This window comes from Otolemur garnettii, unplaced genomic scaffold (genome assembly GCF_000181295.1).
Source record: "Otolemur garnettii isolate 467f Iridium unplaced genomic scaffold, OtoGar3 scaffold00014, whole genome shotgun sequence".
Lineage (NCBI taxonomy): Eukaryota > Metazoa > Chordata > Mammalia > Primates > Galagidae > Otolemur > Otolemur garnettii.
The window spans coordinates 27,695,695-27,706,934 of record NW_003852409.1 but is presented as its reverse complement, the minus strand read 5'-3'; the positions used below and the strand labels follow the sequence as shown (position 1 = coordinate 27,706,934).

Here is an 11,240-nt window from a genome sequence, read left to right as displayed (position 1 = left end):
ACAGCTCACAGCAACCTCCAACTCCTGGGCTCAAGCAAGTCTCCTGCCTCCGCCTCCCAAGTAGCTGGGACTACAGGCGCCCGCCACAACGCCCAGCAATTTTTTTGTTTGCAGCCATCATTGTTGTTTAGCAGGCCCAGAGGCTGGATTCGAACCCGCCAGCTCAGGTGTATGTGGCTGGCATCTTAGCTGCTTAAGCCACAGGCGCCGAACTGCTTTTGCCATTCTTTAAGAGACAACTTCCTTAATCTCTTCTCTCTGTACCAAAGGGCCACTTGTTACCTGTTCAGTCTTCCCCATTGGGCTGGATGCCCCTTAAGCAGGGAATGAATCTCATTCCTTGCTAAGGCAGCACCCAGCACAGGTCCTTGTCCTGAAGAGAGCCTGGGGACCTTTCTGGAACAAAGGAAAAAATAGTGAGCTACTGTGGTCTTTAAGCCATTGCTGGGGAGGAGCAAAGAGACAGTGGTAGATCTGTGACAACTCTGGGCTGGAGTGAGGGAAGTGCCCCAAGGCAGGAAAGGGGTAGGGCTTTACTTCTTGATGGCAGGATGACCTTGGCCAAGCCAGATCTTCCTCTGAGGATCAGTATTATCACAGGCAACACCTGGCAGACCCTGCATATTAAACACAGCTTTAACTCCCATATACACTCTGTGACTTAAAGCCAAGGTAACAGTAACACCCTCAGAACTTGGTGGGTGCCATAAGCCTCTTACTAGATTGTGGTGTGACTTGACCCCATGTCTGGGATTCTTAGTGGAAGGAGCACTGACTTAGCCCAGAGACTTAACATTAAACGGGGACAGCCTTGCGTATGGCAGAATTAAATGAGGTGGTGGGCAAGGTGTGTGGCCTGTTCATTGCCAGTGTCATATCGGCAACCCCCTTCTGCGTAGTTGGATGTCATGTAAATCCTTGAGGCAAATCAGCTTCCTATGCCTTAGCTCTGCCCTTCCAAACTTCCCTAGCTACTCTATTAGCTCCTCAAATCCCCTTACCACATGTCTCACAGGGTAAGAAGTACAAGCCCCTGGATCTGCGGCCTAAGAAGACCCGTGCCATGCGCCGCCGGCTCAACAAGCACGAGGAGAACCTGAAGACCAAGAAGCAGCAGCGCAAGGAACGGCTATACCCACTGCGGAAGTATGCCGTCAAAGCCTGAGTCTTACATTGTCAATAAAAACACAAAACTGGCTGATCTTACTTGGTGTGTTTCTATTGACTGGGTGGGGGTGCTGAGGCTGGTGGGGGCTGATAATGGCTGCTTGGTGTCTGATGGTTTCCAGCAAGCCTCCTGCCCATAGCTGTTGACTGCTTGAGACCTTGATGGCCGTGGCCACAGGGACCTGTTGGACACTGTTACAGTAGCTTTGGGCCTGTGTACCCCTGGCCAGGAGTGCAGGAGGTCAGGGCTGTCTGCTGTGGTGGTATATTTGAGAGGCCTGGATGATTTGTTCATTTAGGATGCTTGACATCTGCCTTAACTAGCAGCTCCAGACACCAAGAGTCTCCCGTTTGGGGTGAAGGTACAGGCGTGGGCCACATCCATGACTCCCTGCCAAAAGCACAGAGTGGGGCTCTGATTGTAACTCCTGCCTTTCCCAGGCATGGCACGTGGGGCTTGTACTGGTATAAGGGGTGCTACGCCATGGCCATACCTTCAAGGTCTCAAGGCACTTTCCTGTGTTGCAGTCCCAGACTCTGACCTAGAAACGGAGAAAAAGGAAGAAAGCTGGAGGCCTCATAAGGCCAGGCTGGCATCCTGCGTTAGGTTTTTTGTCTATAGTATATTTAAAATTCTCTACCTGGGGTCTGACAAATTTCAGTGCCTAAATTTCCTTTTGCCTGAGGCTCTGGGTCCTGCCTTTCCCTCTCACAGTTAGGGTGGATGGATATGTGGGCATTTCTGGAAATAACAGTGCTGAGAACCTGAGGGGTGGGCTTACCATGCGGGAATAGCCAGCACTGGCCAATCGCTTCTCATCAGGGGAGAAGGCTATGCTCTTCACCCAGGTGATGTGACCCGTGAGTTGGACAAGTGGTCCGCTGGTCATGGGCTTCCAGATGTGGATAGTCTTGTCCCAGGAGCCAGATGCCTAGACAGCAGACAGCTCTGATCCCCTGGATATGGGGCCTGCAAACTTTCTGGGCCCCCAGATGGCTTCTGACCCTTTCTAAGGGTCTTTCAGCCAGCAAGGGACCAGAATCCAGGGCACCCAAGCTTACCAGGAGGCCAGATGCAGAGTAGCACAGGCAGCTGATGTTGCCACTGTGGCCCTTTAGTTCCTGAGGGAAGACTGCTGGAGTACTCGCCCGCAAGTCCCAGAGGCGGATGGTGGAGTCCCAGGAGCCGGTAGCCTGCAGGCAGTGACCGCCCTCCCAGTGCTTAGGCTGGACTTAAAGCTCATGCCCTTTTAGCAGCTCAGGTCCAAGGAGTGTGGGGGCAGGGCAGAAGTGAGGCTTACCAAGCAGTTTGTGCTGGGTGAGAAGTCGCTGCTCTGGACAGAGTCACAGTGCCCAGCTAAGCGGCGCAGCATCCGGCCAGACTAGAGGAGGGAGCCTTTAGCTTAGGGAGGTAGCAGAGGGCAGCTGCTCAGAGGGGTCAGACCCAGGCCTTCTCGCTGGGCATCTGGGTAGGTATTGTGGACCTTGACAGAAGGCAAGCAAGGAAGAACAGCCCAGGAAGAGGGGGGCATCTTTGTGCAAACACCTGAGGTGGCTGGCCACTGCAGCTGTGGGGCATCAGATGCCTAGTGGGGTGGGCATGGGGAACCAGTGGAGGGTTGTAGCCTAGAGAGCAAGACTGTGGGGGTGACCCCTTAAGTGTGGGAGGGGATGAGTCCTCGGATCACAGGTTTGGCTGGGTTCTGGCCACTCCACATACCTGCACCTCCCAGAGCAACACATGCTTGTCCCAGCCACCCGAAGCCAGCTGCCTCGAGTCAGGGCTAAAGCTGACTGTCTCCACACTACGTTGGTGACCTGCAGGGACCAGCCCAGAGTTGGGGAAGAGGAAAAGTGACACAGGACTCAGCAAGGTCCAAAAAGGAATGCAGGCCTAGCTGATTGGCTTCCAGTCCCACCTGGCCCACTCACCCTTCAGGACCCGCAGACACTTGGCTCTTGCTACATCCCACAGGCGGACTGTGCGGTCACAGGAGGTGCTGGCAAAGAGATGGCCATCAGGGGAGAAGCGGCAGAACTTCACAGGGCCTGGGGTGGATGGCCATGGTCAGGGGATAAGGCAGTGCTCTCTACCCCTGGCCCTGCAGGCTGCTCCTGCTAGTTTCTCCAAGCTCATTGCCTACCTCCCCTCTCTCAAACTCCAGCCACATGAAAATGCCTGGTTTTCCATGCCTTGGGCAGAGCCGGGCTCTCAGCCTGGAACACTCAATTCCAATTTGCCTATCTGGAAAATTGTCAATACTCAGATCAAATGCAGGCACCTCCCAGGCACTTCTGACAACCCAGCCTGGTTTGTTGCCTCCTTTGAGCTCCTAGCTCCCCTTCCTCCCACTACCCCTATTAATAGCATTAATCAGTCTACCCTATAATTGCCAAATATTTTTTCTTGTCCCCTTAATAATGATTATAATAGTTATACACACTGGGTCCTCAGGCACCTCACTTGCATTGTCTCACTCATCCTATAGGGTACCAACTATTAACCCCATTCTCTAGCAGAAGTGGCTCAGAGTGGTGGCAGGACTTGACTAAGATCACAGTCAAAAAAGATAAGAGCTGGACACAGTGGTTCCCACCTGTAATCCCAATGAGGCAGAAGGATCACGTGAGGCCAGGAATTTAAGGCCAGTCTGGGCAACATAGCAAGACACCATCCCTAAAAAACTTTTTTAATTTAAAAAGTGGTAGGTGACTGGGTGTAGTGGCTCACACCTATAATCCTAGCACTCTGGTAGGCAGAGTCAGGTGGATTGCTTGAGCTCACGGGTTCAAGACCAGTCTAAGCCAGAGTGAGACCCTGTCTCTTAAAAATACAAAAATCTGGCTCAGCGCCTGTGGCTCAAGCAGCTAAGGTGCCAGCCACATACACCTAAGGTGACGGGTTCGAATCCCCAGCCCGGGACCGCCAAACAACAATGATGGCTGCAACAACAACAACAACAACAACAAAAAAAGGCCAGGTGTTGTGGCAGGCGCCTGTAGTCCCAGCTACTTGGGAGGCTGAGGTAGGAGACTCGCTTGAGTCCAGGAGTTGGAGGTTGCTGTGAGCGTGATGCCATGGCACTCTACCCAGGGGGATAGCTTGAGGCTCCATCTCAAAAAAAAAAAAAAAAAAACTGGGTGGCACCTGTGGCTCAGTGAGTAGGGCACCAGCCCCATATAGCAAGGGTGGTGGGTTCGAACCCGACCCCAGCCAAACTGCAACAACAACAACAAATAAAAATATAAAAATACTAAATACAAAAAAACGAGGCAAGAGGATCGCTTGAGCCTAAGAGTTAGAGGTTGCTGTGAGCTATGATGTTGCTATGGTACTCTACCCAGGGCAACAGCTTGAGATTCTGTCTCAAAAAACCAGGAGAGGGGGTAGGTACAAAACGAACCTTGAGGATATTATTCCAAGTGAAATAAGCCAGTCACTAAAAGCAAATGAGTGCACCTATATAAGGTATTTGGAGAAGTCAAATTCAGCGAGACAAAAAGTAGAACAGGGGTTGTCAGAGCTAGGAGGAGGGGGAATGGGGAGCTATTTAGTGGGGACAGGTTCAGTTCTGCAAGATGACAAGAGTTTGATAATGTGAAGGTACTTAACCGTACGCTAAAAAAAATGGTTAAAATGATAACTATTCTGTTTTACCACAATTTAAAAGAAAAAAATAGAATCTAAGTGCTTCAGCATTGAAGCCCCAGCCCCCAGGTGCCAGGTCCCATGCCCTTGTCCTCCTGCCCTAGACTTGTCCGGCAGCCCTGCACCCACGCCGGGCCCATTGGGAGTCCAGGTAGACTCTGCAGGCTGCCGAACCCCACCTGTGTGGCCACCCAGTCTCCACAGCAGACGCCCGCTCCGGGTCTCCCAGCCATACACATAGCCATCCTCCGAGGCTGTGAGCAGCGTCTGGCTGTCTGGGGAGAAGGCGGAGGAGTTGACCTGGAAGCAGAGCACAAAAAGTGGTCCCATACTGAGGCAAGAAACACCTGTCGGCTCATCCCTGACCCGAGAGACTTGGGTCAGCCCTGAACTCCGCCCCAAGAGCCTGGAGTTAAGAGTTTGGACTTAAGGTCTCATTCCACAACCAGTGCCCAGAAGCCAGGACCCACTGAGCCTGCCCTGGAGCCTTGTAAAATCTGAGCCTGAAGCCAGAATCTGGAACTCCAGAGCCAACAGCTCGTTCTACAGCTGGAGCTGAGAACTGAGAGCGCAAAATCTCTAAGCCCTGAGTTCACCTTAGAGTCAGAGCTCAAAAACACTGAAGTCAGCCAGGAGCTCTGAGCCCTCTGAGTGCAGATCCCGGAGCCCTTTTTAGAACCAGAGCTTAGAACCCAGAGCTCATTCTGGACCTAGAACCTACTAGAGTCTACTTTGAGCGGCCTTTGGTTAACAAAGTCCATTCTAGACTCAAGGTCTTGAGCTGAAGCCCAGGGAACACTCTGAAACCCCCACTACACAGAACCAGAAGCCACTCTAGACCCAAAGCCTAGAGTGGGAGTAGTGCCTTCTGGGCCTCACCTCCCCACGATGCCAGCCGAAGAATTTCACCCTCCCCACGGCCAGGGTCCCTGGGGCCTTGCTGTTCATGGGCGCCCGGCCGCCCAACTTGCCCCAGCTGCTGGTCCTCTGGGGTGTGTGGTGGGGTGTGTGTTGGGGTGGCCCTTAGGACAGAGCCGTGGGGAAAGGGAAACTGTGTACGAGTGGTCTCCATGGTAACTGGGGCGGGGCGCGCGGCTGCGGTGGGGTCCCTGGGAGGGACAGCTAGTGCAAGACAGCTTTCTGCTGCAGGAGGTAAAGCCGCAGCAAGACTGCAGACGGCTAAAGGGACTTCCCACGCCAGCCGCTGCCCGTGGTTTTTGGGCAGCTCCGGCGGCTTGGCAAGACGGTGCGCGGGGAGGCCGCTAGGGGGCGCGCCAGGCCCACACGCTGCGCCCGGCAGTCTGCAAAGGGTCCGGTGAAACAGAGTAACAGCCAGCCTGTGTCCCCCACCTGTACAACGGGGAAAATCAACCCTACCCCACAGGACTCCAGGGCTGAGCCAAGCACAGGGCCTGCACGGGTAGTTGCCCAGAGAGTTACTCAGGAGTGGCCAGGCTGAGGCTGAGGATGTCCCAGGAGAGCGCTGGGCGACAGGCTGCCCTCCAGACTGTGGGAGCTGGAGGTGCTGTGTGCAAAGTGAAGTGTTAAAGCATTAAAAAGTGGACTTTTAGTTGTTTTAACATCCCCAGCAGCGCAAAATATGCAGAAGATGGGAGGGGGGGACTGTGGAGGGTGGCCCCAGGAGCTTTCCGGATCTTTATTATCCAATAAAGCTCAACTAGGAACATGGAAAGATGGAAAGAGCATTTTACAGATGAGGAAACTGAGGCTTTGAGAGCTTGGGGGACTTGCCCGAGGTCCCTCAGCCAGTAAGAGTGGGACTGGGATTTCATCCCTCTAGGTCTGACACAGGAATTGCAAGGGCCTCATAGCAGATGTTGAGGCCCCTGATCCTGGTACATATGAGAAACCAAGGCTCCAGGGGGACAGGACTTGACCCAGCACCCAGGGCTTCCCTAGCAGACCTGGAGCCAGGAACTGATGATCTCCCCTCCCCAACAGCAGGACCCCAGTGAAACAGAAGCTGCACCCCTCCCAGTGGATTCCAGTCTCCCTGGGGCAGGGGCGGGGCTGCTGGGCTTTGGGAGCTTCAAACTCAAAGGTTCCCAGCGGTGACTCACACCCCTCCCCCCAACCCCCTTTGCCAGAAACTCTTCTCACGAGATCCACTGTGCTTCTGCTCTATTTTAAGCCCAAGACAGTCAGGCGGGAGAGGGGACGACAATGGTGACTTTGAGGCAGTCCCAGCCCATCCCAGCTCCCAGAGGGTCCAGATCACTGAGTTGGCTCCTCAGGGACCCGTCTGAGCTCAACCTATAGGTCTGGCCCCACACCCAAACCCCACTCTGAGACATGCCGCCCCTCTTGCTCAGGCCCCACCCATGGTCCACAACCTAATCTGGCCCATTCTCCAGACACCTGGTGGCTTCTTCTCCACCCAGAGGGCCCAGAACCACCTTCCATAGCCCAGCCATTCACTCCTGGAGCCTTGTCCTCTAGGCTCCATTACCACTTGGGGGGAGTTCAGGAGTCTATAGTTAGAACCGCTAGCCACAAATGCCAGGGCCCCTCAGGCCAGAGCGCCGTGCCCCCTCCTGCTTCATCCTGGCCCTGCCAACCCCATCAAGCTCCCCTCTGCTCTGCTCTCCATCCTTCTACCTCCATTGCAACAGCCGATGCTGTTTCCACCAGAGTGGTCTTCCCCATCCTCTTGACTGACATGACCTTCAGATCTAGCTGCAATGTCACAACCTTTCCTTGCCCTCCCCATACTCCCAGACTAAGTCTGAACTTCTGCCCCAGGAATGGGGCATTAGAGCCACATTCCAGGGTTAAAGCCAGGCTCTGCCAACTACTAGCTCTGCAACCTCTGTTTCATCTGCAAAACAGGAGTGCTCATAAGGTTACCTTATTATTATTATTATTATTTGGAGATAGAGTCTCAGTATGTCGCCCTCAGGAGAGTGCTGTGGCATCACAGCTCACAGCAACCTTGAACTCTTGGGCTTAAGCTATTCTCTTGCCACAGCCTCCCAAGTAGCTGGGACTACAGGTGCCTGCCACAACACCTGGCTATTTTTGGTGCAGTGTCATTGTTTAGCAGGCCCAGGGCAGGTTCAAACCCGCCAGCCCCGGTGCAAGTGGCCAGCACCCTTAACCACTGAGCTATGGGCACTGAGCCAGGTTTGCCTTCTGAGGAGTTGATGAGATGAAGCTCGTCAAGGGCAGCTGATTTTCAGTAACTGCTCAGAGAAGTGGGGAGAGGCTGTGATGGCCACCTTTCTCCCTTTAGCTTAAAACACAGATACAAAGTTCCAAATGCCCTTTGCTGGGCTCACCTATGGGCCCACAGCCCAAGGACCCTGGTGACCAGAGGCTGTCCGGCTTCATGCCAAGCAGGGCCTGAGGGTATGCCAGTGTTGGGCTTGAGCAGGGGCTGCAAGGTGGGGACACATGAATAGGTCACAGTTATGATGGCAAAAGTATTTCACTGGCTCAGGCCTGACCATGGGATTAGGGAACAGATTCTTGTCTCTCCCAAGAAGGTCCTCCGAGGGCATTTTCCAGCAGTTGACTGTGTCTTCCTTCTCAGGGAGCCTGTCACATTCCCTCCTCCTTCAGCCCAGGTGGTCCAGGGACAGGGGATCTGTCAAGATATTCAGGCTAGACACTGTGCTGGTCTTTCTCACTGTTGTTCCATCCTTTGAAGGTGATCCACAATCCTGGACCAGCCTGCCCTTGCCTCAGCTATGCATATTAGCATGAAAACATATGCTCAGCAAAAAAGCAACATTCAAGAGCACCTACTCCTGGTGACATTCCAGCTCTATCCTGGGCAGGGGGCACCCAGGTCGTGTTCAATTAATCTCAGAAAATTGTCCCTGCCTATCTGGCCCCTGCCCACCTCTCCTGACTCATCCTGGCTTCCTTGCCCATGCCCCTTTCCTTGTCCCTACCTACCCCCTGTTCTCCCCTCAGTCCTGAGCAGTGGAGCTGCACTGGGGGAGGAGGGGGCTATGTCAGCCCTTTCTGACAGGTGCCCTGAGAAGCACAGAAAGTTACTTTGTGGCAAGAGAGGAAGCAGAAAGGAAGCAGAGCCAGAGAGTTAGACTGCCCTGCTTCCTGCCACTGCCCAGTTCCCTGCTCCAAGCCCTGAGGCTGCCCCTCCTGCCCTCCAGGTCCTAGTATCTATTCCCATTACAGCAAATTCCTCTTTTTGCTGAGTGAGCTCTGGTAGGTTTCAGTTACTTCCCACCCAAAGGGCCTTGGCTAAACCTTTTCTTTTTCTTTCTATCTTTCTTTTTTTTTTTTTTTTTTTTTGAGACAGAGCCTCAAGCTGTCCCCCTGGGTAGAGTGCGGTTGCATCACAGCTCACAGCAACCTCCAAGTCCTGGGCTCCAGCGATTCGCCTGCCTCTGCCTCCCAAGTAGCTGGGACTATAGGCACCCACCCCAACGCCTGGCTATTTCTTGGTTGCAGTTGTCATTGTTTGGCAGGCCAGGGCTGGATTTGAACCCACCAGCTCAGGTGTATGTGGCTGGTGCCTTACCTACTTGAGCCACAGGCGCCAAGCCTAAATCATTTCTGTGATTTCCAAACGTCAGCTCCTAATACTATAACTTTGAGGCCTTTTCTCTAGGCCTCCTCTGCAGCATTTGCACACGGGGGATCCTGGCTCCCCAAAGGTTCTCTGAGCTATAATCAATGACATCAAGTTGCTGTGGTTTCACCACAGCTTGGGTCACATCCTGGGGCCCAGAACTGGAAACATGCTCCCTGTCTGGACTGATAGCTGCCAGCTTGAAAGGTACTATCACCTCTAGTTTTCTAGATACTTCATCTCCAATAATGCAGCCTACATTACTAGAGGCATTTGTGTTACCAACAGCTACCTTATTCACTGCTAATGCATGAGATCTTTTTCCCATGAACTACTGTGCAGCCAACTTCCCCTCCCCTAGCTGGTACTCACACAATGGATTCTTCGGAAACACATGCAAGACCTTATATTATGCGGGTTAAATGTCATCTTCTTGGCTCTCATCCAGCCGTCTAGTCTTGAAAGCATCATAAGAGTTCCACTTCTATTACACAAAGCATTAATTCTGTCACTGTGACAGCTGCACATTTTATAAGCAGGCCTTCTGTGTTCTAAACCCAAATTGGAGAAATGATGATCAACAGGACAGGGGAAAGGACAGAGCCCTGTGATCCATCACTGGAGACTTCCAGTGGTGTACTTTTTTTGCTCCCATTTACACCCATTAGGATCATGGTCAATCCATGGACAATCCATGGGGTAAGGGGAGGGCACCCTCCCTTAAGGAAGATCTGGGTGGGAGGAAGGGAGCCTCAAGTAGGGGTCTCTGCAAACAATGGAAACCATGGATGGCCAAAAGGCACCGAGTGAGAGGAGACTGGGGGATTGTAGGTGGGAAGGACAACAATTCTGTCAAATCTGTTGGGGTGGCTCACACCTGTAATCCAGCACTCTGGAAGGCTCAGGAGGGTGGATCCCTTGAGCTCCGGAGTTTGAAACCAGCCTGAGCAAGAGCAAGACCCTGTCTGTACTAAAAATAGAAAAACTAGCTGAGCATTGTGGTGGGCACCTACCTGTAGCCCCAGCTACTCAGGAGGCTGAGGCAAGAGGATCTCTTGAGCCCAAGAGTGGGAGGTTGCTGTGAGCTATGCCTCCACGGCACTTTACCCAGGACAACAGAGTAAGACTGTCTAAAAAAACAATCAAAATCCCCCACAATTCTGTCAAGCCAGGAAAGGACAGGAGACAGTGCTACTCATCCTAAGAGAAGCCCAGCGTGTCAGACTCCCTGGAGCTCATTGGCCAGCTTGGTCAAGTGCCCATCCCCTTGGCTAGGGCAGGGCTCACGTCTTGATTGACAGACCAGGTAAGAAAGGGAATTCTGCCTCCATCTCCACCCTGGTCTGCTAATCAGCCAGGGATCTCTAGGTCAATTTAAACCACCTGTGCTCCTGTGGGCTCAGGAGATAGACAGCTACCGTGCCATCACCCACCAGCTGTGACCTCAGGCCAGTTACTTAACTCTTCTGTGCCTCCTTTCCTCAGCTCTACAATGAAAATAGTGATTAATACATGTCTCCTGAGGTCTGCTGTGAGTGTAGAGCTAATACATGTAAGATGCGTACAGTAGCATCTGGCACGTGGTTCCTGATCTGCATTGGTTAGCTGTACTACCATCAAAGTGTTAGAATATCAAGAGTACCTATTTTTTTCCTTGTCACCCCAAAGGTATCAAGAAAAACTCCCTATATGGAAAAAAAAATGTTCCACATCACTAATCATTAGGGAAATGCAAATCAAAACCACAATGGGATGTTATCTCACCCCAGTAAGAATGGCTACTATTTTTCTTTAAAGAGACAAAGTCAGCTCGGCGCCTATAGCTCAACCGGCTAAGGCGCCAGCCACGTACACCTAAGGTGG

The 11,240-nt window shown here is 52.8% G+C and overlaps 2 protein-coding genes across 2 annotated transcripts in view; one reads left to right on the top strand and one right to left on the bottom strand.

Annotated features, from left to right (window-relative positions):
• Nucleotides 1–1,206, top strand: part of RPL35 (ribosomal protein L35) — a 5,608-nt gene extending 4,402 nt beyond the window's left edge. The window contains exon 4 of the mRNA XM_003785298.3: nucleotides 1,016–1,206. Coding sequence (XP_003785346.1) covers nucleotides 1,016–1,165 — 150 coding nt within the window. The 3' untranslated portion in view covers nucleotides 1,166–1,206. The remainder of the gene's footprint in view (nucleotides 1–1,015) is intronic.
• Nucleotides 1,207–1,483: 277 nt separating this feature from the next.
• WDR38 (WD repeat domain 38) lies at nucleotides 1,484–5,787 on the bottom strand. Its single transcript, XM_003785421.2, has 9 exons — nucleotides 5,696–5,787; nucleotides 4,996–5,116; nucleotides 3,100–3,216; nucleotides 2,888–2,985; nucleotides 2,469–2,549; nucleotides 2,230–2,361; nucleotides 1,950–2,099; nucleotides 1,662–1,709; nucleotides 1,484–1,558 (listed from the first exon to the last, which is right to left on the bottom strand). Exons 1-9 carry the CDS (start codon nucleotides 5,762–5,764, stop codon nucleotides 1,484–1,486), a joined length of 891 nt encoding a protein of 296 aa, XP_003785469.1. The 5' UTR covers nucleotides 5,765–5,787.
• Between the last annotated feature and the right edge of the window lie 5,453 nt (nucleotides 5,788–11,240).

What these genes read in the sequence shown, in the direction of transcription:
- WDR38 (XM_003785421.2), bottom strand. Translation starts at nt 5,764, where the DNA reads ATGAACAGCAAGGCCCCAGGGACCCTGGCCGTGGGGAGGGTGAAATTC. An exon ending in GAGACTGGGTGGCCACACAG is followed by an intron (nt 3,217 to 4,995) that starts GTGGGGTTCGGC and finishes CATCCACCCCAG; the next exon opens with GCCCTGTGAAGTTCTGCCGC. An exon ending in CACCCAGCACAAACTGCTTG is followed by an intron (nt 2,362 to 2,468) that starts GTAAGCCTCACT and finishes CACTGCCTGCAG; the next exon opens with GCTACCGGCTCCTGGGACTC.